The sequence below is a fragment of the Lissotriton helveticus genome, chromosome 7 (genome assembly GCF_964261635.1).
Source record: "Lissotriton helveticus chromosome 7, aLisHel1.1, whole genome shotgun sequence".
In the NCBI taxonomy this organism is placed as follows: Eukaryota; Metazoa; Chordata; class Amphibia; order Caudata; family Salamandridae; genus Lissotriton; species Lissotriton helveticus.
The window spans coordinates 1,574,796,342-1,574,823,150 of record NC_136068.1 but is presented as its reverse complement, the minus strand read 5'-3'; the positions used below and the strand labels follow the sequence as shown (position 1 = coordinate 1,574,823,150).

The window sequence follows — 26,809 nt, the reverse complement described above, 5'->3', positions numbered from 1 at the left end:
CAGTAGCGGCACCCCCCCCCCCCCAGCGCCTTGAGACCCTCTGGGTGGGTAGTGCGCTCTATAAATGCCTTGAGTGATTGATTGATTGACATTGTTCTGCATTCTGACCATCAATTGTTCTTTTTTATTTTTGCATTTGTCACCCGAGTGGGACGGGTATGCCCTGACATGGGTCCCGTGCTCTCCATGCCACTGGTGTCAAGCTATCCTGGCTGATGAGGGGTGAAACCCCCAAACCTGTGCTTGTTTCCAGTCCAGGGAGGATCTGGCCTGGCAGTTTGGGCTGGACTGTTCCGACTGGGCTCAGGGCCAAGACTGATTTGAATATGGCTGGGTCCAAACTGTAATGGCATGGTGAGCAAAAAAAAAATGGATTTAGGCCCAGATCTCGGTACTGGGGTGAATGTATGACATTGTTCTTCATTCTGTCCATCAATTGTTCTTTTTGCATTTGTCCCCCCGGGTGGGACGGGTATGCTCCGGCGTGGGTCCCGTGCTCTCCATGCCACTGGAGTCAAGCTATTCTGGCTGATGAGGGGTGAAACCCCAAAACCAGTCCTAGGATGCTTGTTTCCAGTCCAGGCCTGGCATTTTGGGTTGGACTGTTCCAACTTGGGACAGGATTAAAACTGATTTGCATGTGGCTGGGTCCACACTGGAATGGCATGGTGAGCAAAAAAACGATGGATTTAGACCCTGATCTCTGTGCTGGGATGAATTTATGATATTGTTCCTCATTCTGCCCATCAATTGTTTTTTTTTTATTTGTCAGCCGGGTGGGACGCGTATGTCCAGACATGGGTCCCGTGCTCTCCATGCCACTGGAGTCAAGCTATCCTTGCTAATGAGGAGTGAAACCCTGAAACCGGTCCTAGGATGCTTGTTTCCAGTCCAGGGAGGACCTTGCATGGCAGTTCGGGCTGGACTGTTCTGATTGGGCACAGGGTCAAAACTGATTTGCATATCGATGGGTCCAAACTAGAATTGCATGGTGAGCAAAAAAACTATGGATTTAGGCCCAGATCTTTGTACTGGGTTGAATGTATGACATTGATCTGCATTCTGTCCATAAATTCTTCTTTTTAAATTAAATGTTCACCAATAATTTATCACACACTTGATGGGGTAGATGTGGTGAAAGCAACACTAACTCAAGGCACCACCCATGCTCAGTATTCGCTATTCAATTATTTTTTTTTACAGAGGAACGTAATCTATCATAATTAATTACCGGCATCTATTTATCATCCTTCTAGCACTAAATGTTACGCTTGTCCACTTCATAGGTTGAGTCAACTTCAGTTTGTAACTGGTACTAGGCTATCCCCGCCACCGTTATGTTTTATTTTACTTTAGCATTGCTTATCATCACCATGGTTTCTTGTTTGCCAGTCTTCTTGTGTACTGTACTTCTACTACTCATTCCCCAGTCTCCCTCAGACGACTGCCTGTCTCATTTCTTTTTTTGAAAATGCTACTGTTAGTGTCTATACTACTACTAGCACCACCACAATGGCACCTTGGGAAACCAAACCATCATCACCACTGAGGGGGCCTGGCTTGAGCCCGCGGCATTGGAGGAGGCTGCAGCTGCGGCCACTTCTTCATCCTTATCCGCCAGAGCCACCAGCCACCGATATTTGGTACAGATGGCCTCCAGTGTCCGGTGCCGGGCCATGGCTGCTATCTCCTTTCTGTTTGGTGGTGGTTTCGGTTGGGAAGAAGTAGCTATATCAAGAAAGAAAAAAGACAATTGTAACCAATACTCTTAGCATAACAGTAACACAAAATTAACAACACTTAATGGCACAATAGCACTAGCATGCACAGTACATACCATTTGTGGTATCCTCCCACTTCCTCAGCCTCTAACATTTGTGAGAGTCTCAGGCATTACTACTAGGCACATGGAGAAGACTAGACTTCTTCTTCTCTCTCTCTTGTTTAGCTAAATTAACCTTGTAGGCATGCCAGCTCAGTCAGCTTGCCCCCTAGACAGACATACTTGTGTCGCAGACTCACATTATTTTTATTTTCTACTGTCTGCAGGTGGGGCAGCTGTAGTCTACAACTACACAGTTATCTTATTTTTCTATTATGGCCATACTCTGTTACATGAATGGCAACTGCTCAATTTCACTGTAACCCTGACTATTACAACAAGGCAGATGATATCTGATCTAAATGATCATTGATTATATATGGGACAACGTGAGGTACTATTGATTGATTGTGTAACACTAACCATACAGCCGAACCATACAGCCGATAGGCCACCCATGGGAGGCTTACACAGTCGAAAATGACATAGGTAGGGAGTGGACCTTGGAGTAGGAGTGAGGTGATTGATAATGGGTGGGTAAGGATCATACATACATACACACTATATATATATATGCTATGCTTGCAAACTACTGTGAGTCAAGGGAGTATTCTGAAATACAACCTTGAATCAAAAACCTTGAAAAAAAAACAGTACTTGTTTCTCTTCCCAGCGATTTTTCCATTTATCATTATTTTTTTTAATTCTAAACCTATTCTATTTTCCTTAGCTTTGCTACTCTGGCACAGTTTAATTTTCTTTTACATTGTCTTCATACAGTGACAGTCTCCACCTATGCTATGATTGAATACCATCCAGGCATCCATCCATTCAAAGTAAACATGGCTATCATTCTTCTTAATCTCTCAACAAACCTTTCACCAACAACATACATTTGTAATTTTATTTAAACCACCACCCATGCGTCCTTCCTTGCTTGCCTTTGAGTTTTACCCATCAAACCCCCGGAGGATTCCTATCACCGATACAGTTTCACCTACACAGGGAGGCATCCTTTATTTCACCTTTCAACCATCTTTCAACCACCCATGCATCCGATTCCTCTTATCTACCTACGCATCCCACGCATCCTTCTCTGACCGTCATATATACATGTTGCTGTCCTTCCTCCTTTAATCCTTATTTCCCTTTTTGTTCAACCCATCCATCAAGGTTGTCTGACTCTTAGTCTTCTTCATGACACTTTCCCAACTGAGATGAAGTCCGACAGAAGAGGCCACCATTAGTAACTCAACTCCTGCCACTAATTCTATTGCTAAGTATAGGTTCTCTTCCAGGGGATCCTCATCAATAGTCATAAGCACTGAATATTCCCGCCCATGTGCGGGGACCCCGGAAATAATACAAAAGTATATATGGAAACCATATATGTAAAGCTCTACATATATATATATATTTATATATATATATATATATATATATATACACAAACATATATCATTTTTTCCCGTCCAAATGCAGTCCTCAATGGAGGCTAAGCAATGTAATTGCACACATAAAGACTGCATTTGCCAATACATAAACACACAAGAGGGCAAGTAATACTTGAACTCAGTCTTTTAATGAGTAAATCACTCATAAGAGCAAAAAAAGACATTGTTAGCCTACAGGCTGCATTGAAAATTAAAGCATTTTCAACAAAAACTGGCACCGTGCCTTTAAGGCAGCCATGACCCCTAGCTTCCCATCATGCCTCAGGGGTGACAGTTGGGTCAGTTGCTCTTTCCGGCTCCTTCTGTCAGGACCCTGGTTTCACAGCTCTCTACTTTTTGGCTTTTCATTAAAAAAATCTCTGATTTTTGGGGGGTTTTCTTGGCTTCACTCAACGTCTTTTGGAATTTGAGTGCAGGTTAACCCATTTTGTTGTGACAGAAGTAATTTTTTTCTGTCAAATGCCTTCTTTATTCAACACTTCCCCTGTCTGTGGCAAGAAGAAGGCCAAGTCAGATACACGAGGTGTGTATTCTCTGTCTGCCTGATTCCCACTCTCCTTCCTCATGTCCACACTGCAGGAAGCTGTCTAAAAGAACTCTCAAAGACAGGGAGAGAATCAGGATCTATGGCCTCTCAGAAAGAGGTAGGTCTCCTGCAAAGGCTAAGAAAAGGGAGCGTTCGACATCAAGGAGCAAAGTCCTGGTACGTTCCCCTTCGGCATCGGGCTCGATGTCGAAGGATCCGGTGGCGGGATCGTCGTCGAGGGACCATGCGCAGGAGCGCCGCTCTTCAACTTCCAAGGCCAAGTCTCTGTCGGCGTTGGATCAGCTTCCGGCGTCTAGAGTAGATCCTCCGCCGTCGATTCTTCATCGACGTCGAAACACCGATCATCGACGCCGAGTCGAAAGTCAACTTCTTCGCCGTCGAGGTAGAAGTTCACGTCGAGGTCTCAGCGTAGATTGCTTTTGAGACAGAGATCGTCGAATATTCTATAGTCGATGTCGAGGCAGAGCCCTCCATTGACGCCAGCAAGACACTAGACGTCGAGGCATCAGTCTCCGTCTGTTCCATTGTCGACGTCGAGACGCAGTCCTCCGTCGAAGGAAAGAAGCTCGACGTCGAGGCGCAGCCCGCAGTCGAAGTAAAGAAGCTCGACGTCGAGGCACCAGTGTGAGAAGTTGGCCTGATATATGATGCTCACTAGTTCTAGTGATCACCTTGTATCAGTCCAAACAACCCTTATGGTGATTGGTTGTAAGTCAACCTTATGGTAGCATGGACAAAGCCGTCTTAGGCTAAACTCTTTTGGCATGTGAAGCCAGCTGTTTTACTACATATAACCCCTTGAATACCAGATGAAAGGACACCACACAGGTTGTTATAAAAATAAACAATATATTTATTACTAACAAAACACCTCTGAACTCTTTATGAGATCAGAGGGCTAAGCACATGACAAGACTCTTAAGAAAAATACAGTAAGTCGCACAAATTACAATGGTGCCCTAGGGGCACGACAAACCATATACTAAGTAAATGGTATAAGGAAATCGATAGAGGAAATGGAGATGCCCAGAGGCTGTAGAATCGCTGGGACTACACTACCCTACCCTTAGGTAAGTAGCAGGAGGCCCACGGGACGCGTGTGTAGAGTGTGAACTCACACGCGAGATGCGGAACAAAGTCAATGGGCAGAACAAATTACGAAAAGGTAAGTAAAAGACAGTGCCGACTAGTTACGACTAAAACGACAGGATACCTGGACACTAGGAGAGTCAATCTACCCTTGAGCACCAAAATGCTCTCGGTACCTCACCCACGGGCCGCGGGTACATAGGTGTGAAAGTGTGTCGGGTTTCCGTGTCAAAGTCTATGGAGCCTTGAAGAAAGATGCTGCAGGCGACCAGGAGGAAGATGTCCGGAGCGATCCAAGTGTGGATCGAGGAAGAAGAGGATCTGAACGCAGAGGGGACAGTGTTCAAAGTCACTAGCCAGTGACCGGTGTGGAACCAGGAAGGAACCAGATGCTGTCGTTGCGATCAGGTGAAGAGTGGACGCTTGACTCTGCAGCCACGTGGACCAGGAGGTGTCTTCGACGACCAGGATTGAGGAACAAGCTGTCCCACGCAGGCTCTCGCTGTCGGCGGTGTCGGATCCGGATTTGGAGTCAACAGGCCTTGGCAAAGGCAACCCACGCGGTGAGTGGAAATGGCGTCTGGTGCGGACCAGGAGGGGCCGGGGTGCTCCTCTTTTGGAGGGGAGCAAGGGCCAGTCTGGAGCAACTAGAGCAGCGGTGTGGATTTCGTGGATCGTCGTCTAGGAGGCCGCTAGCCAGCCGGCAAGTGACCAGACAACGGGTCAAGCAGCAATCAAGCAAAAGGGCCCAACGCAGATCTCGTGGATGCTGGAGGGCTGGTCTTCTGTGCAGGAGCTGCTCGGGCCCCGGGCTTCTCAATCCCCAAAGCACTTACTCGAGGATGTCTCTGACGTCGTGCTGGAAGCGAAGTGCAGTTTCTCCAAGATGGCCGGTCCCACGTGTCTCGTCGCACCCACGGGTCTCAGCTGTGCTGCAGATGTGGGTAGAGGTCGGAGAGGTCTGGGAGTCCGGGTCTCGTCGAGCTCTGAAGTCTGGTTCCGGCAGGAAGGACGACAAAGTGAACCGCTAGGACGCTTGATGGTGCCTGCAGTTGCAGGGTGGACACTCCTTGCCCACAAGGGAGATTCTTCAGTCTTCTGGGGAGCAGAACGTAAAGTTGTTCAGGATAATCTAATCTGGAATGGGACCAGATCCTACCTTTATCCTGCTAAAGGGGACTGCACTAGTGACTAGGTCCCTCCCAATGGTGGGACCAGGAAGGGGGGTGTTTACACCCCCTATCCTTTGTCCGGTTTCGCGCCAGAGCTGGGGCTGGAGTGCCCCAGCAACTGGTTTGAACCGGGGTATGCACAGGGACACCTTGTGTGCCCCAGGCATGTCTCATTCCTTTCAGCCCTCCCTACCTCAATACACAAAATCCTGTCTGGGGTGGTGCTAGCACCTCCCAAGGCAGGAAACCCTTTGTCCAGGCCTCCCTCGCTGGAAGGACTCCCAGCAGCAGGAGGTCAGACTTGTGTCTGTGGTGGCAGCATCCATTTTGTGATGCTGAGGCTCTGCTTAACTTTTACCGGGGTTATAGTTACATACATGTCTTATCCCTCTAGAAGGGTGGAATTCTACCCCCGTCGCCAGAACTGGCGAGGGGGTGGTATTCCAAAGCATATGACACCTTACACGACATGTTTTGATAATGCTATACCAAAGTTAGCAATAACAGCGGGGATTATAATGCACTTAAGAGTATATGGTATAGCGTTATCATGGAACAGCTATAAGGACATGGTTCCGCAAGCTGCCGACAGGCTCAGCTCATGCTAGAGCACCATCTCACATAATTCCAAGCACTCTGCCTTCAGGATTGATAAGGCCTGCCATAGGAGTGACTGATAGGAGTATATGTGTCCATTTTGGGGTTAGATATAGGTATACTATATCTACAGCAAAGGGTGATTACACCACCTTGCCCCAGTTGTGTTAGCAGCCAGTTGTGTCAGTTTGGATGGCCAGCCAGGGGTGGCATAATACATGCTGCAGCCCCTGGTAGGCCCTGGGTACACCTATGCCCTGGGTACCTAAGGTACACTGTACAGGGGCTGATAAGGTGACCCAGCATCCAATTAGGTATGTACCTAAGGTACATGGAGTCCATTTTACAGAGAGAGCAATTAGTTTGGGGTCCTGAATAGCAGGGCCCCAGGCCAACTAGGTCGAAAACCAGCTAAACACTAGGCAAAAAGTTGGGGGCAACCATAGTCAGATATCCACCTTCCTACAACCAGTCCCCGTCGAAGGAAAGACGCTCGACGGCGAGGAACACCTCTCCGTCCAAGCGCAGACGTTCGACGTCCAGACATAGCCCTCCGTCGAAACAACAACCAAGATCGACGTCGGGGCAGGGGTCTCATTCGAGGCATCATTCGACGTCGAGGCACAGTCCTCCGTCGATAAGAGCACGGTCGACGTCGAGGCAGGTGTCTCCATCTGCGAGAATAATATCGATGTCGAGGTGCAGTCCTCAGTTGGGGCAGCAGTCGACGTTGAGGCACAGTACTCCGTCGAAGGATAGAAGAGCGGGGTCAACTTCGAAACGCAGATCTCAGTCTAGACAGTCAACGCTGGGGCACACGCATTCCAGACAGGGCCAGACTGGCTACTGGGCGTTTTGGAATGCGGCTGAGCTGGGGGATGATTTTGTTAATGGGGACCTGCGTGTACTGAACGAAATTAGTTTTGCTTTAATTATTTTGAAGCACACGCAGGTCTCCATCAACTAAATCAGCCCCCACCACAGTGAAATCAGCCCCCAGCTCAGCAGCATTCCAAAACGCCCGGTAGTCAGTCGGTCCTGATTCCATATCGGTGTCGAAGCAAAGATCCTCTTCACGAGCAACGTCGAGACAGAGGTCTCTGTCGGTGTCATCCCCAGCAAGCCTCTCTCCGTCTCCTTCATCGACGTCGAGAGCAGGTTCACCCCGGTCCATCTCCAAGTCTCGTACTACAGAGGTGGTTATCTCATCCTCAAGCAGCCAGGGCTCACACTTGGATTCTCATCATGCTGCAGAAGCTCACCGGGAGGTGAGGAAATCTCCATTACGTTCCCCTGATAGAACACAGAGGCCTGCATCTATTCATCTCTCCCCCAGATGGTTGCAACCCCTGCATCATTGGGCGGATCATACTTGTGCTATGGAGGCTAGAAGAGAATCCAGCCCGGCTCACAGGTCTCCCCTGGCTCGACTAGCTCAGGCTGCAGATTTGTTGCCTCCAAGAGGAAGAGCGAGGACTCGATCCCCGGTACCAGCACCTAGGAGGAGGTCAAGATCTCACAGTGAAAGGAGAAGGCACAGGTCCCCGACTCCTTCTACCTTGTCAACGTACTCCTCAAAGGGAGACTATTCACCTACGCTCACGGATAGCCCACCGTCAAGGATATCTCCGGTGGATGACATAAGCACTTTTCAGGACGTTCTTGCCAGGGGGGCTTCCAAACTAAACATCCGCGTGCCTGTCCGACAGAGTACTTCTTCAGTCATCTTTAAAACTCTGAATCAGAAGGCGTCCTCTCGCCCATTACTGCCTCTCACGCCAGCCACCCTCAAGACAGCTCCAGCGAGAATTCTTAAGAAATATCGCCTGTCGGTAGAGGATCCTGAGTTCTTAAAATCAGACCCAAAACCGGACTCAGTGATTGTGGCTGCAGCCAGAAAAACACATTCAGTCATCTCCTCGTCCACAGTCCCTCCAGACAAGGAGAGCAAGACGCAGGACTCATGGGGTAGGAAAGTATGTGGTACCTCCTCATCCATGTTAAAGGTCTCAAGTGCTTCAGGTCTATTGGGACGGTACGATAGAGCATTATGGGATTCACTGCAGCGGTTCTCTGAGAAGTTACCCAAAGAAGACCGGAAGGACTCTGAGGAAGTCCTGCAAGAAGGCAGCTTGGTGGTGAAACTGTGCTCGGATCGATGGCATCCTGCATTTTTCTGGTGCCCAATACCAGATTAAAAATGCGTCCTCTACAGCAGGATCTGGAGGACCAGTGGGATCAGCGGTCATCGAGTTGGGAAGACAAGATCTGTCTATCGAAGCTTCCAAAGCGCCAAATCCGTGGTAGATGAACAGAGGCAATCTGGAAGTAGGAGTTCCGTTCCATCAAGCTCCTCCATCTCAGACTCTGATCACAGACGCATCTCTAATAGGCTGGGGAGCCCACATGGGCGCTCTTCAGACGCAAGGCCTATGGTCCTCGAAAGAGTAATTGTGCCATATCAACATGCTAGAGCTTAGGGCTGTTCATCTGGCTCTCAAGGTGTTCCTTCCTTCGATTGAGGCGAGTTCCATCCTAGTACAAACCGACAATACCACCACAATGTACTACCTGAACAAGCAGGGGGGAACTTGATCGAGGACTCTGTCATTGGCAGCACAGTCCCTTTGGAACTGGCTGCTGAGGAGGAAACTATCCATCACAGCAATTCATCCATTGGGAGAGCAGAATTCACAAGCAGATGCTCTCAGTCACCACTTCGCAGAGCAGCAAGATTGAGTTCTCAACGACGAGGTAGTCAACGACATCTTCCAAGCTTGGGTCCATCCAAGCGTAGACCTTTTTACAGACAAAGAAAACAGAAAATGCCAAGACTTCACCTCAAGATACTACCGGCCAGGATCGAAGGGGAATGCCCTTTTCATCAACTGGTGCAGGGCATTCGTGTACGCCTTTGCACCCCTGCCTCTCATCCTGAAAGTGGTGACCAAGCTGTCACCTCAGACACCGCAATGAAACTGATTGCTCCGGAATGGCCGAGGCAGTGGTGGTACCCGGATCTTCTACATATGTCACTGAAGCCACACAAGAGGCTGCAGTGCAGACTGGACCTGCTGTCCAAGATGAACGGGAGGATTCACCATCCCAACCCTCCGTCACTGAACTTGGCAGCATGGATCCTGAGGTCCTCCAGTATGTAGAGTGGTTGCCGGGGACTGAGAGGCAGTAGCAGCACAAGTTGTGCCAAACCTATGACCGAGCAGGCCGAGCAACTCTCTGCACGCCCGAGGAGGCACAACTGATTTCACAAAAGGTATAATAAGACCTTTTCCAATTCTAGATGAATCTTTCTTAGAATTCAACCCTAACTTGAGGTTATCCGAACAAAATCCCACCCCCCCTTGTGTTTTACATAAGATACTAGGTCCTGATGAAAGCCGACTTGACCCCTTGGTGGCAACTCACGGCTGAAAGATGTCGACCTCCTTCTGGACATAACCCAGTGTGGAAACCTCCTAATCAAGTTTCCTACACACGCCAAAACCATTTTAACAAGGCATTTTTTCCAGTACCGATAAAAGTTTATCATCACTGGTTAACAGAAGCCTCTTTTAACAGCAACCCTCCCTCCCTCTTCTTTATTACTAAATCACTACTGTACTAACCAGTGGTTCACCTCTGGGTGGAGGAAGCACACAATCAAACCCAATGATGATGCTGTCACGTAGCTAACAACAAGGCGGAGAACCAAGATATACCGCCTATCGAGCCTTGGTACGTGAATGAGGGTTTTTTATCGGCACCGGAACCAATAAAAATAAAACCCTGGTTACTCAGGACAAGCGATCCCTTCCCCCAACTGATTTTTTGTCCTCCAGTATGGACATTTAGGCCTGTCACAAAACTGCATGTCTATATTAAAAGAGGCAAGGAGGCCTTCCACCAGGCACTTTCATGCATGCAAATAGAAACACTTCTATATATGGTGTGTGCAGAATGATTGTAGTCCCATCAGGGGACAGGAGGATGTAATCTTGCCATATCCGCTTCACCTTGCTAGGGCAGGTTTGACATTTTCCTCCATTAAGGTGCACCTAGAGGCCATTATGGCTTATAGGCGTTAGCCTTCTCAACCCTCATTTTTTCAGTTACAAGTGGTGAAGGACTTCCTACAGGGCCTTAAGAAGGTGTATCCTCTGATTCAGCCCCCTTCGCCCCCTTGGCAACTGAACTTGGTACTGTCCAAACTTGATGGGTCCACCCTTTGAACTGATCCACAAGGCGACCTTGCAACGCCTTACGTGGAAGGTCGAGTTTTTGGTAGCTATCAGCTCAGCACGCAGGGTGAGCAAGATACAGGCTCTCTGTTCCAAAGAACCCGATCTAGTCTTCCATCTCAACAGTGTGGTGCTCAGAACACATCCAGCCTTCCTTCCGAAGGTGGTGTCTGATTTTTACGTCAATCAAACTATCTCACTCCCGACCTTTTTTCCTAACCCCTCCACACCAGCAGAGAGGGCCCTTCATTCATTAGACCATAAAAGGGTTTTGAAGTTCTATCTAGAAAGGTCAAAGTCGATGAAAAAGTCTGAACATCTGTTTGTCAACTATGGTTCAGACAGAACAGGTTTCCCAGCAACAAAAAGGTCCATCTCCAGGTGGATAGTTTCTTGCATTAAATTGGCTTACCAGTTAGCCGGGAAACCGCTCTTGTCTGCTCCCAAAGCTCATTCTACAAGAGGGAAAGCAGCCACGACTGCTTTCCTCAGTAATGTACCGCTCTCCGAGATATGCACAGCTGCTACTTGGAGATCAGTTCACACGTTTACAAGACACTACTGTCTTGACTCAGATATTAGAGAGGATACTCAAGTAGGGCAAGCCTCCTTGAGAAATCTGTTCAACAGCTGATTTTTCGGCTGTTGGTTATCGTATCACTTTGTTTTCTCATTTGTCTGCAGGTGGTTGATAGGCTTGCTATTCTATTCAGTGCTTATGACTATTGATGAGGATCCCCTGGAAGAGAAGGATAAGTTACTTACCTGTAATCCTAGTTCTCTTCCAGGGGTATCCTCATCAAAGTCATAAGCAACCCACCCGCCTCCCCAGACAAATGAGATTATTTCTGAAGTGTTAAAAGATATCTTTGGGCCCTGACCTTCAGGATTATACAAAGAACAAATGACCCAACTGTGAGAAGTTAGCCTGGTATATGATGTCCACTATTCTAGTGGGCACCTTGCACCAGTCTAAACGACCCTTATGGTGGTTGGTTGTAAAGTCAACCTTATAGACCTGCTATCCTAGTGGTAGCGTGGACCAGCAGTCTTAGACTAAAACTTCAGAGAGCATGTGAAGCCAGCTGTTTGACCATATATAATCCCTTGAATACCAAATGAAAGGACACCACACAAGGTATATATCAAATATATATGTATTTATTACTAACACAACCCCTCTGCACTCTTTATGAGGTCAGAGTTCGAGATACGTTACAAGTTACTCATTAAGCATACTATAATATGCACAAATACAATTCTGCCCTAGGGGCCTCACGAACAATATACTAAGGAAGTGGTATAAGAACCACTTCAGGAATAGTGAATAGGCCTAGGGCCTAGAGAATCGCTGGAGCTACACTACAGAACCAAAGGTTAGGAAGTAGGAAACCCACGGGAGACGCGTGCAGTGTGGGAACACAGTCGCGAGCTACCATTGACTTACAATGGGAAACGAAGAAGTCACAAAGTTACTGATTAGAGACATTTCCGGGTGGACTACGGTGAAACCCCTTTAAACTAGGACACTTGGATAGTCAATACCCACGGGAGCACCGGAGTACTCGAGTTACCTCACCCAGGGAAGCCGGGTGCATAGGTGTCCTTTCGTGTCGGGTTACATCGCTGCTTTCAATGGAGACCTGCAAAAGAAGTGCTGCGGCGGCCGAAGGAAGAGTGTCTGGGTGGATCCAAGGGTGGATTGAAGAACTGAACAACCTGAAAGCAGAGGGGACAGAGTCTGGGTCACTAGCCAGTGACCAGGAAGTAACCAGGATGGAACTAGGTGATGTCGCGATGCAAACAGGTGAAGAGGTGAAGCTTGTCTCTGCAGCCACGAGGACCAGGAGGCGTCATCGATGACCAGGAGCTGGAGTCGAGCTGTCCCACTAAGGCTCTAGTTGACTGCGGTGTCGGTATCCGGATTGGACCCAACGAGCCTTGGTAACCGCAACCCACGCAGGAAGTGAAGATTTGCTTCAGGTCAGACCAGCAAGGTCTGAGGCGCTTCTCTTTTGGAAGTAAGCTGGAGCAAGCCCAGAGCAACCAGGCAAGCATTGGAAATTTAAAGGATCGTCTTCAGAGGGCTCACTAGCCAATGGGCTAGCAACCGGGAAGATGCGTCGAGCTGAAATGCAGAAGCGGGCCCCACGCGGCACTCGTGGAGTGAGGAGCGCTGAGCTCTGGTGCAGATGATGCTCGGGTCTGGGGCTTCTCGTGCCCCAATGCACGACTGCGAGTTACCTCAGGAGTCGATGTAGTTAGCAATTTGTAGGATGTCCAGGGAGTCTGGTCCCACGTCAGTCAGTCAGTCAGTCAAACAAAACTTTATTTAGTTTGTTACAACCATAAAAGTACAATTTGTCTCTTATCCTAAAAATGCAAGTAAAATATAACACAGCGGAATCATAAAACATTATTACACGTCAAAATACATATAGTTTAATTTCCTATTTAAAATCGGAGTATTATAACATCTAATTTATTAAAATACCGTAATTCATACATATACATCAGATCTTTCACATGCCTCAAGTAATACTATAATCCCTTATGGGATCCACCTTTATGTGATACTAAGGTGAAACAATTTTTAGCGCTTACTCTGTGCACTTGAGGAACACCTTAATTTTCTTCATATATTTCCCCAGGGCGCAGGCTATAACTAAGTTCTTCATTTCCACCAAAAGGTTAACAGCTTGCATCCTGTTCATAATATTATAGTTTTTAAAAATCGGCCGTAAAAACTCCTTGCGTATATCTAAAAACATCATAAAATCTAGTAAAATGTGTGGGATATCACAGGCGGTACCTAATGTACAGGTACATTTACCATTGCATCCTATCATAAGGTTTCGAACCCCATTGTTCGCATAACATGGGTTTATCCCAATTCGCATTTTTAACACTTCCCTCCTTAAATTGTAACTTGGTAGCCGGTCTACACAAGGAAAATGTTGATCAGTCTCCCAGGCCAATGTCATATGGGCCACTGAGGATTTTTGTAGTAGGTATTCCTGATCATATATACGGGACATTTCGGCCCCTAAAAGCCTTAATTCTTTCTTACCTATTGTCATTTGATCTTGCAGCGGACCTTTCGTCAGATCGAGCACCCCATAAGCCTTACTTATTGATGCTCTGGTCTCTTTTGCCCATGGTAACTCGCTAGTGGCAATTTCCTCTCTGGCCCATTGGGAAATTTTAAGGAGCTCTCCTGCTCCCAATCTCTGCCAGAAACGTACAAGGGCCATACAGGCAGATATAGCCCAGGAGGTAATACCCAGCTCCAGTCTTGCTGCCTGTACCATGGATGATGCAGGCAGCAGAAATAAGCTTTTTAGTATATTTCCCTCCTCTTTATCCCAGGAGGTCTTGCCACTTAGGTAAAGAACCTCGGCTCCATATAAAAATTGCGGGGGCACCATTGCTTGGTAGGCTTTTATGACCGGCCTGTCCGACATTTCCCAATAGGTACTATTAAATCTTTTTAGGCCTTTCACAGAGCCAGTGCTCTCATTTTTAAGGCTTGCAGGTGTGTATGCCATTTCAGGGTGCCAGTAAACCACATTCCCAGATATCTATAATCTGTTACCCTCTCAAGCAAAACTGTGCCGAGGTACCATGAAAACTTCGTATTCCTCCTTCCAAAACATACAATTTTTGTCTTCTCCATGTTTACCACTAATTTTTTAGTTGTACAGTATTCTTTAAACCTATTTAATTTTCTCTGGAGACCTATCTCCGTCTGATCCATAATCACCAAATCGTCGGCATATAAAAGGAACGATTTTTGGTTTCCTCTCAATTTTGGATTCGCCCCTCTAACCTCTCTTAATTTTTCGGGTAGATCAGCTAAAAACAGGGAAAACAATAGGGGGGCCAGTACACACCCCTGCCTTAAGCCATTTTTAATTGGGATTCTCTCTGTCAGTCCTCCATCCCTATCCAAAATTATCTGCGCCCAGTTTTCAATATACAGTGCTTGGATTAGGGTGAGCAAGTCGCTCTGTATTTCATACCCTACCAATGTTGACCACAGCTGTTCCCTGTCCACCAGATCGAAAGTTGCACGGAAGTCCACGAAACAGCAGAATAGATTACCCCTCTGATCGATCGACTTCCGTGCGATGGACCATAGAGCAAAACAGTGGTCAACCGTTGAGTGGCCTTCTTTAAACCCTCCCTGCTCAGGGGGTACTATCTGTTTGTCATCCGCCCAATCCTTTAGTAAGCCTAAAATTACTTTGGAGAAGACCTTTTCATCTATGTCCAGAAGGTTTATTAGGCGATAGTTTTTTGGGGAGTTTACGTCTCCTTTTATATATAGTGGTCTTACGATAGCCCCTCTCCAACTATCCGGGAGTATACCAGTGTTTAAAATTCTTTGGAACATATTGGAAAAGAACACCGCCCAACATTCCATATTTGTTTTTATAATGACAGCTGGAAGATTGTCTGGGCCCGCGTTAAATTTAACCTTGTTATTATACCTCTAATATGGACAGGGGAAAAGTGCTCTTTTATTTCTTCGCTTACTCCAGTCCAGGCTTTGGGTAATGTTTCCTCCTTCCTTGGCCGTTTACCGTAAATTTCCTCTAGGTAGCTCACAGAGCACAGAGCACTGTAAGGTCCCTACGACTTTCCCCGTGCATTCTTGTATTAATTTCCAGAAGCCTTTCACATTTTTTTCCTCAATTACCTCTAATAGGTTCCCCCAACATTTATTCTTAAAGGCCCTTTTTTGTCTCTAATAATTGCCTTGTATTTCGTCTATGATTTTCTAAGTTCTAATGCTACTTCGTCACTAAAGTTACCTCTAAGTCGTCTCTCCTGTTTCCTGATACCGGCCTTTACTTTACGGCATTCATCATCAAACCAATGGTTATTATTATTAGTCTGTTATTATTTCTTAGAATTTAACCCTAACTTGAGGTTATCCGAACAAAATCCCACCCCCCCTTGTGTTTTACATAAGATACTAGGTCCTGATGAAAGCCGACTTGACCCCTTGATGGCAACTCACGGCTGAAAGATGTCGACCTCCTTCTGGACATAACCCAGTGTGGAAACCTCCTAATCAAGTTTCCTACACACGCCAAAACCTTTTTAACAAGGCATTTTTTCCAGTACCGATAAAAGTTTATCATCACTGGTTAACAGAAGCCTCTTTTAACAGCAACCCCCCCCCCCCTCCCTCTTCTTTATTACTAAATCACTACTGTACTAACCAGTGGTTCACCTCTGGGTGGAGGAAGCACACAATCAAACCCAATGATGATGCTGTCACGTAGCTAACAACAAGGCGGAGAACCAAGATATACCGCCTATCGAGCCTTGGTACGTGAATGAGGGTTTTTTATCGGCACCGGAACCAATAAAAATAAAACCCTGGTTACTCAGAACAAGCGATCCCTTCCCCCAACTGATTTTCTGTCCTCCAGTATGGACATTTAGGCCTGTCACAAAACTGCATGTCTATATTAAAAGAGGCAAGGAGGCCTTCCACCAGGCACTTTCATGCATGCAAATAGAAACACTTCTATATATGGTGTGTGCAGAATGATTGTAGTCCCATCAGGGGACAGGAGGATGTAATCTTGCCATATCCGCTTCACCTTGCTAGGGCAGGTTTGAAATTTTCCTCCATTAAGGTGCACCTAGAGGCCATTATGGCTTATAGGCGTTAGCCTTCTCAACCCTCATTTTTTCAGTTACAAGTGGTGAAGGACTTCCTACAGGGCCTTAAGAAGGTGTATCCTCTGATTCAGCCCCCTTCGCCCCCTTGGCAACTGAACTTGGTACTGTCCAAACTTGATGGGTCCACCCTTTGAACTGATCCACAAGGCGACCTTGCAACGCCTTACGTGGAAGGTCGAGTTTTTGGTAGCTATCAGCTCAGCACGCAGGGTGAGCAAGATACAGGCTCTCTGTTCCAAAGAACCCGATCTAGTCTTCCATCTCAACAGTGTGGTGCTCAGAACACATCCAGCCTTCCTTCCGAAGGTGGTGTCTGATTTTTACGTCAATCAAACTATCTCACTCCCGACCTTTTTTCCTAACCCCTCCACACCAGCAGAGAGGGCCCTTCATTCATTAGACCATAAAAGGGTTTTGAAGTTCTATCTAGAAAGGTCAAAGTCGATGAAAAAGTCTGAACATCTGTTTGTCAACTATGGTTCAGACAGAACAGGTTTCCCAGCAACAAAAAGGTCCATCTCCAGGTGGATAGTTTCTTGCATTAAATTGGCTTACCAGTTAGCAGGGAAACCGCTCTTGTCTGCTCCCAAAGCTCATTCTACAAGAGGGAAAGCAGCCACGACTGCTTTCCTCAGTAATGTACCGCTCTCCGAGATATGCACAGCTGCTACTTGGAGATCAGTTCACACGTTTACAAGACACTACTGTCTTGACTCAGATATTAGAGCGGATACTCAAGTAGGGCAAGCCTCCTTGAGAAATCTGTTCAACAGCTGATTTTTCGGCTGTTGGTTATCGTATCACTTTGTTTTCTCATTTGTCTGCAGGTGGTTGATAGGCTTGCTATTCTATTCAGTGCTTATGACTATTGATGAGGATCCCCTGGAAGAGAAGGATAAGTTACTTACCTGTAATCCTAGTTCTCTTCCAGGGGTATCCTCATCAAAGTCATAAGCAACCCACCCGCCTCCCCAGACAAATGAGATTATTTCTGAAGTGTTAAAAGATATCTTTGGGCCCTGACCTTCAGGATTGTACAAAGAACAAATGACCCAACTGTGAGAAGTTAGCCTGGTATATGATGTCCACTATTCTAGTGGGCACCTTGCACCAGTCTAAACGACCCTTATGGTGGTTGGTTGTAAAGTCAACCTTATAGACCTGCTATCCTAGTGGTAGCGTGGACCAGCAGTCTTAGACTAAAACTTCAGAGAGCATGTGAAGCCAGCTGTTTGACCATATATAATCCCTTGAATACCAAATGAAAGGACACCACACAAGGTATATATCAAATATATATGTATTTATTACTAACACAACCCCTCTGCACTCTTTATGAGGTCAGAGTTCGAGATACGTTACAAGTTACTCATTAAGCATACTATAATATGCACAAATACAATTCTGCCCTAGGGGCCTCACGAACAATATACTAAGGAAGTGGTATAAGAACCACTTCAGGAATAGTGAATAGGCCTAGGGCCTAGAGAATCGCTGGAGCTACACTACAGAACCAAAGGTTAGGAAGTAGGAAACCCACGGGAGACGCGTGCAGTGTGGGAACACAGTCGCGAGCTACCATTGACTTACAATGGGAAACGAAGAAGTCACAAAGTTACTGATTAGAGACATTTTCGGGTGGACTACGGTGAAACCCCTTTAAACTAGGACACTTGGATAGTCAATACCCACGGGAGCACCGGAGTACTCGAGTTACCTCACCCAGGGAAGCCGGGTGCATAGGTGTCCTTTCGTGTCGGGTTACATCGCTGCTTTCAATGGAGACCTGCAAAAGAAGTGCTGCAGGCGGCCGAAGGAAGAGTGTCTGGGTGGATCCAAGGGTGGATTGAAGAACTGAACAACCTGAAAGCAGAGGGGACAGAGTCTGGGTCACTAGCCAGTGACCAGGAAGTAACCAGGATGGAACTAGGTGATGTCGCGATGCAAACAGGTGAAGAGGTGAAGCTTGTCTCTGCAGCCACGAGGACCAGGAGGCGTCATCGATGACCAGGAGCTGGAGTCGAGCTGTCCCACTAAGGCTCTAGTTGACTGCGGTGTCGGTATCCGGATTGGACCCAACGAGCCTTGGTAACCGCAACCCACGCAGGAAGTGAAGATTTGCTTCAGGTCAGACCAGCAAGGTCTGAGGCGCTTCTCTTTTGGAAGTAAGCTGGAGCAAGCCCAGAGCAACCAGGCAAGCATTGGAAATTTAAAGGATCGTCTTCAGAGGGCTCACTAGCCAATGGGCTAGCAACCGGGAAGATGCGTCGAGCTGAAATGCAGAAGCGGGCCCCACGCGGCACTCGTGGAGTGAGGAGGGCTGAGCTCTGGTGCAGATGATGCTCGGGTCTGGGGCTTCTCGTGCCCAATGCACGACTGCGAGTTACCTCAGGAGTCGATGTAGTTAGCAATTTGTAGGATGTCCAGGGAGTCTGGTCCCACGTCAGTCAGTCAGTCAGTCAAACAAAACTTTATTTAGTTTGTTACAACCATAAAAGTACAATTTGTCTCTTATCCTAAAAATGCAAGTAAAATATAACACAGCGGAATCATAAAACATTATTACACGTCAAAATACATATAGTTTAATTTCCTATTTAAAATCGGAGTATTATAACATCTAATTTATTAAAATACCGTAATTCATACATATACATCAGATCTTTCACATGCCTCAAGTAATACTATAATCCCTTATGGGATCCACCTTTATGTGATACTAAGGTGAAACAATTTTTAGCGCTTACTCTGTGCACTTGAGGAACACCTTAATTTTCTTCATATATTTCCCCAGGGCGCAGGCTATATCTAAGTTCTTCATTTCCACCAAAAGGTTAACAGCTTGCATCCTGTTCATAATATTATAGTTTTTAAAAATCGGCCGTAAAAACTCCTTGCGTATATCTAAAAACATCATAAAATCTAGTAAAATGTGTGGGATATCACAGGCGGTACCTAATGTACAGGTACATTTACCATTGCATCCTATCATAAGGTTTCGAACCCCATTGTTCGCATAACATGGGTTTATCCCAATTCGCATTTTTAACACTTCCCTCCTTAAATTGTAACTTGGTAGCCGGTCTACACAAGGAAAATGTTGATCAGTCTCCCAGGCCAATGTCATATGGGCCACTGAGGATTTTTGTAGTAGGTATTCCTGATCATATATACGGGACATTTCGGCCCCTAAAAGCCTTAATTCTTTCTTACCTATTGTCATTTGATCTTGCAGCGGACCTTTCGTCAGATCGAGCACCCCATAAGCCTTACTTATTGATGCTCTGGTCTCTTTTGCCCATGGTAACTCGCTAGTGGCAATTTCCTCTCTGGCCCATTGGGAAATTTTAAGGAGCTCTCCTGCTCCCAATCTCTGCCAGAAACGTACAAGGGCCATACAGGCAGATATAGCCCAGGAGGTAATACCCAGCTTCAGTCTTGCTGCCTGTACCATGGATGATGCAGGCAGCAGAAATAAGCTTTTTAGTATATTTCCCTCCTCTTTATCCCAGGAGGTCTTGCCACTTAGGTAAAGAACCTCGGCTCCATATAAAAATTGCGGGGGCACCATTGCTTGGTAGGCTTTTATGACCGGCCTGTCCGACATTTCCCCATAGGTACTAATAAATCTTTTTAGGCCTTTCACAGAAGCCAGTGCTCTCATTTTTAAGGCTTGCAGGTGTGTATGCCATTTCAGGGTGCCAGTAAACCACATTCCCAGATATCTATAATCTGTTACCCTCTCAAGCAAAACTGTGCCGAGGTACCATGAAAACTTCGTATTCCTCCTTCCAAAACATACAATTTTTGTCTTCTCCATGTTTACCACAAATCTTTTAGTTGTACAGTATTCTTTAAACCTATTTAATTTTCTCTGGAGACCTATCTCCGTCTGATCCATAATCAGCAAATCGTCGGCATATAAAAGGAACGATATTTGGTTTCCTCTCAATTTCGGATTCGCCCCTCTAACCTCTCTTAATTTTTCGGGTAGATCAGCTAAAAACCGGGAAAACAATAGGGGGGCCAGTACACACCCCTGCCTTAAGCCATTTTTAATTGGGATTCTCTCTGTCAGTCCTCCATCTCTATCCAAAATTATCTGCGCCCAGTTTTCAATATACAGTGCTTGGATTAGGGTGAGCAAGTCGCTCTGTATTTCATACCCTACCAATTTTGACCACAGCTGTTCCCTGTCCACCAGATCGAAAGCTGCACGGAAGTCCACGAAACAGCAGAATAGATTACCCCTCTGATCGATCGACTTCCGTGCGATGGACCATAGAGCAAAACAGTGGTCAACCGTTGAGTGGCCTTCTTTAAACCCTCCCTGCTCAGGGGGTACTATCTGTTTGTCATCCGCCCAATCCTTTAGTAAGCCTAAAATTACTTTGGAGAAGACCTTTTCATCTATGTCCAGGAGGTTTATTAGGCGATAGTTTTTTGGGGAGTTTACGTCTCCTTTTTTATATATTGGTCTTACGATAGCCCCTCTCCAACTATCCGGGAGTATACCAGTGTTTAAAATTCTTTGGAACATATTGGAAAAGAACACCGCCCAACATTCCATATTTGTTTTTATAATGACAGCTGGAAGATTGTCTGGGCCCGCGTTAAATTTAACCTTGTTATTATACCTCTAATATGGACAGGGGAAAAGTGCTCTTTTATTTCTTCGCTTATTCCAGTCCAGGCTTTGGGTAATGTTTCCTCCTTCCTTGGCCGTTTACCGTAAATTTCCTATAGGTAGCTCGCAGAGCACAGAGCACTGTAAGGTCCCTACGACTTTCCCCGTGCATTCTTGTATTAATTTCCAGAAGCCTTTCACATTTTTTTCCTCAATTACCTCTAATAGGTTCCCCCAACATTTATCCTTAAAGGCCCTTTTTTTGTCTCTAATAATTGCCTTGTATTTTGTCTTTGATTTTCTAAGTTCTAATGCTACTTCGTCACTAAAGTTACCTCTAAGTCGTCTCTACTGTTTCCTGATACCGGCCTTTACTTTACGGCATTCATCATCAAACCAATGGTTATTATTATTAGTCTGTAATTTCGCATTATTTACTGGCTTATACTTACCATGCTGCAATTTTATCCTGAGGCGTTCCACCAGTTGCCTTATTATATCCTCGTACCAGGATATGCCCTCTCCCGGTGCTTGGTCATCTAAAATAACAGTCATCTGGTGGGCGCTCAGTTTCTTTAAATATTCATCAGTAATTCGCGTGGTAAGACGCTTGGGGTGTTCCACCTCTAGAGGTAATACTTTTTGTCTATGTGGGGTTCTGTTTGTCTGGAGTTCTACCTGCAATGGATAATGATCGCTACCCTCCACCCTGAGTATTTTAAACTGCTTGATTAAATGGAAGTTCCAGGCCTGTACAAAAACGTAATCTATAGGGCACATTTGTTGCCCTACTTTAAATGTGCGATGCGCGGGCTGGTCCGTTTCCTTTCTTCCATTTACACAGACCAGACCCATGGCCCCCAGCAATTGCCCGAACCCATCATCTTGAGATGAGATGTCACAGCTGGGGAATTGTGCAGATTCTATGTTATATACTCCTAGCAGATCCCTCATCCAAGAATCAGTTTTTTTGGGGTTTAGTCTATGATTAAAGTCCCCCAGTATCATAAACACATCTCTTGGGTAACAATCACATAAATCCTCCAAGTCCATTTTTAAACGTTTCAGGTCAGCCTTATACTCATTTGTTTTCCCTTTCTGAACATACACATTTATAATACATAGATTCTCGCCCCCTAACATATTGTTCAGGGTTAGCACTCTACTACCCAATGCCCAGTTACACTTGAGATCAAGTGGTTCAATGCCTCTAACAATCCTTGTTGAGACCAACGTCAGCTGACCACCAGATGGTCTACCTGTAATATATTCTTTTTTGCTGGTTTTACATGGTGAGTGAAGCCTTCGATTGCAGGGGTTTCGTCGCTCAGCCAAGTTTCCTGGAGGCATACAATATCATTTTTCCTCAAGAGGTTTTTAAAGTCTTCCTGTAGCCATATTCTATTGTATCCGTTTACATTCCATGACAGAATAGGTAGGCTGCTTCCTAATCAATGTTGCTCATATAACCGTCTTCCTCACCGTTCATGTATGCCAACTCTCTATATCTATTCCCAGCAAGGACATCTTCAGCATCCCACCTCTGATCTTTTGGTATTATTGTGATTTCAAGGGCATCTTTCTTACCTCTGCCCAAGCTAATCATTTTTATTTGTCTTTCTCCCAATGATTTCCCTAGTTTGTCCATCAGCACTTCCTCCCTTTTTAGTATTCTAATTCCTTCCCAAAGCATCTCAGTCTCCGCCTTTTCTATTGCATCTTTTATTAGTGCTGAGTGGAGTAGGACCTTAGTTATTTCCTCCCCCTTACTATTAACTGTAAACCCAACTTCTTTTAAATCCGCAGTACTAACATATCTTAGACTGGGACACTTTGCAAAGGAGGAGAGGAGCTGGGAATGATTCAAGGGGTTTAATTTCTTAATTCTTTTCCTCCCCCCTTCCAGACCTACTGGCTCTACAAATATCCAGGTGTCTGCAGATAATTCTAGGTGTCGTTGTTGGGAATTACCAACTATCATTTCTTCCCTTGAATGCCTCCTTACTTCTTCTATGCCTCTTGTTTTGGTACCTTTCCCATGAGTTGGGTTAGTAGGCCCCGCACCTGGGGATGTATCCATCTCCCATGCTGCTGCTGCACTCTCCTTTGCCCCTGGGTAATTCTTCATGGTAACCTTTTCACTTTTTCCCATACTATTCCTTGTTTCCCGCCGGGTTGTTTCTCGGCTCTACTGCTACTTACTCCTGTATCTGCAAAGATTAGCTTTTTAGTGTCTTGCCTTACTACCTTGTCCATTACCTTAAGAACCGGGGTTATTCCCCCCCATACTCCTGTTGCTTCATCGGATGGCAATTAACTGGGATCTTTTTCCCTTTCCTTCGCTGTGTTGTATTTTGCTTTCTACACCTCTTTTCCCCATACCTTTTTATAATCATTGGGCAATAGGATATATATTCTGTAGGTACCTCCTCTAAGTGACAACTCACACTTCCCGCTTCTTCCCCCCTGTCCACTTTATTTTCCTCCTGGGCATCTACTTGTCTTACTAGTGAGGGCATCAAGTTTTTAATCTGTGCAAGCTCCCCGATTATATCTTTAAATTGGTCGCCTTGTCTTTTCAAAATATCATTATTTAGGACTGAAACCTCTAAAATGCCCCACAAGGTTTTCTGAAGCATTAGCATAACCTCGAGCATGGATAGGCTGGAGGAGCCTGTTATCTCAAAACTACGTACCTACTCCTGTTACATCAGATCCAACCGCATTTGAATTTTCTAGTCTTTCATGTCCATTAAGGCTGGTTTTCCTCCCAACAATGTTTCCTTCACCCGAGGATTTGCTGCAGTTTATTCTTTCTTCATTCAACGCCTCTGCTCCTATAGCCTGGGTGAATATCGACTGAAACATCCTTGGTGATGAAGACAAGCGAGGGTCCATTAATATCTCATCAATGTTAAAGTCAGACTGGTTTAAAGCTTCCATGCTTGTTGCAGCCGAGTCCTCGATGGTTTGCGGGGACTCTGGTACACTTATCTCCTTATCTGCTGTCTCTTTCCCTTTAAAATGTTTACCAATAAAATCCTTAATCGATTTTGATACCGCCGACCCCCCTTTTGCGCCTACTGACTTGGAGATTGTCGGCGCTAGCAATGGGGTTGAGTTCAGAGAAGGAGTTGCATCATTGGTTGTTACTCTACTGCCGGAGGGAGTTGCCAAATCTTTATTTGCGTCGTCCGGACCTTTCGATAGATCAGTCACTTCCACCGTCCCAGATTTATTTCCTGATTTTTTAAGGTTTTTCTGGGCTTTGCGTGGTTTAGATTTTCCTAAGGCCATTGCCTTTACTTTTCTTTTTATTAGTTTCTTCTTTCCAGCCTACTCAAAATTGCGATAAAGATTTCCTTCACCTTACCTTATTGGTATTCACTGCTTAAAAGGTGCACAACTACCCTCACTCCTTCTGTCCCTATGTACTTCCCCAAATTATAAAAAAAAAAAAAAAAAACAAGAGAAAAACGAAGGGGGTAAAATTGTCTCTTTCACTCTTTCACTTACCTCTGTTTCTATGTGCCCGCACTCTTTCCTCCACCTCTCCACTCTATTTCCGGGTTGGGTGCTCAGCCAGTTATGAACAAAGTGACTACTGCAGGCTCCAGTGGCTGAATGCTCCCCTCCACAAGACCATACATGAGATTCTTTTAACCTTTAATTAAAAGCTTTTGTCGATGAGTTTATGTTTGGCTTGTTACTGGCAGCCGCAGTCCTGGAAAGCGGTTCTTTCCCGTTCTTCTCGCGCTTCTCGCGCTGCGGGCTGGTCGGCTCTCACTCCGCCGCAGGGGGTGCGGGCGCCCCGCCCTGTCAAACCCCCCCAAACACCGCTCGTCGCGGCACGTCTAGGCTCCTGTACTTGCTGTTCTTGCTCCGGGTCCGTGCTCCGTCTTTCTTAGGCAGGGCTGATGACGGCGGTCAAAATGTGGCTTGCAGCACGAACTCGCCCGCAGTCTCACTAATCCGGAAGTCGGGAGACGGTGTGACGCTGTACGTTGGGCGTGCTGGGAGGTGGGAGGTTCACGAGTGCTCAAAGTCGGGCAGAAACAGAGGTGCTCAGTCAATGCTCTTTCACTCTCTGGTCCCACGTCTCTCGTGTCCGCCACGGGTTTCAGCTTTGCTGTGGATGTGGGTCGGAGTCCAAGAAGTCTGGAAGTCCAGTCCTGAGTAGCTGAGTCGTCGGGTTCCGTCGGGAGCATCGACAAAGCAAACCGGCAAGTTACTGGTGGTGCCTGTTTGAACAGGGTGGTCACTCCTTGACCACAAGGGAGATATCTTCCGTCTTATAGTTAGTATAGAATGTCGAAGTTCAAGAGTTTTGTTTCAGAGTTTCGTTCCAGGATAATCTAATGTCTCTAGACACAGCTCCTATCTTTATACTAAATTAAGGGGCTGGATTACCTGCTAGGTCCCTCCTATGGGTGGACCCTGAGAAGGGGGTGGTTACACCCCATTCTCTTTGTCCAGTTTCGCGCCAGAGCTGGGGCTCGAGTGCCCCAGCAACTGGTTTGAACCGGGCTATGCATGGAGCACCTTGTGTGCCCCAGGCAGTGTCTCATTTTGCAGCCCTCCCTGCCCCAATACACGAAAAGCCTGTCTGGGGAGGTGGGCAGGAAACCTATTGTCCAGGCCTCCCCTGCCGGAGTTTCATCCAGCAGCAGGAGGTCAGACTCGTGTCTGTGGCAGCAGCATCCATTTTGTGATGCTGAGGCTCTGTTTAACTTTAACCGGGTAAAGCAGTAACCAACATTTCTTCTCCCTCTAGAAGGGTGGAATGCTACCTCCGCCATCAGAATTGGCGGGGGGGGGGTAGTATTCCAAAGCGTTTGATGACACCTTACACAACATGTTTTGATAAAGCCAAACCAAAGTTAGCATTAACCGTGAGGATTATAATGCACTTAAGAGTATATGGTATGGCTATATCATAGAACGGATGTATGGCAGTACAACGCGATCTAAAAGATCGCAGTACTTGACAACGCGGGCATTACAACGCAAGTCGTTACAACGACTTGCGTTGGAGGGCGCGGATTTTGGAATCTTATAATTTTATATTCCAACACCAGTCCACGTAACAGTAGGGAAGGTGTTGGAATATAAAATTACAACATTCCTTGCCCAACAGCGCCATCCAGGGTAAGTCGTAGTAACGACTTGGTTGTATGGCAGCGTTCTAAAGGCACTGCGGTGTAAACACCGCGTTCTAAACGATGTTTCCCCATAGAACAGCTATAAGGACATGGTTCCGAAAGCTGCAGAGGGGCTCAGCTCATGCTAGGGCACCCTCTCACATAAAACCAAGCACTCTGCCTCCAGGATTGTCGAGGCCTACCATAGGAGTGACTTATAGGTTACTATGTGTCTATATATAAGGTAGATATAGATATACTATATCTAAGTAAGGGGTGATTACACCACCTTACCCAAGCTGAATGATCAGCCTGTGGTGTCAGTTTGGATGGCCAGAGAAAGTTGTTTGTTATAGAATTGCGGCGGACGTCTGTTTAGACACGCTCGCCGAAATTGAGCTCAACTAGCCTCAGTGGGACAG

The 26,809-nt window shown here is 46.2% G+C and overlaps 1 protein-coding gene across 11 annotated transcripts in view; it reads right to left on the bottom strand.

The window, feature by feature from the left end:
• KASH5 (KASH domain containing 5) overlaps positions 1–26,809 on the bottom strand; it is a 3,089,192-nt gene that overhangs the window by 309,909 nt on the left and 2,752,474 nt on the right. For 2 of the 11 annotated variants that reach the window (XM_078655090.1, XM_078655094.1), the window contains one exon: positions 1,520–1,728. The exons of the other annotated variants lie outside the window; for them this stretch is intronic. In XM_078655090.1, the coding sequence (XP_078511216.1) occupies positions 1,520–1,728 (209 nt within the window). The remainder of the gene's footprint in view (positions 1–1,519; positions 1,729–26,809) is intronic. 11 annotated transcript variants of the gene reach the window in all.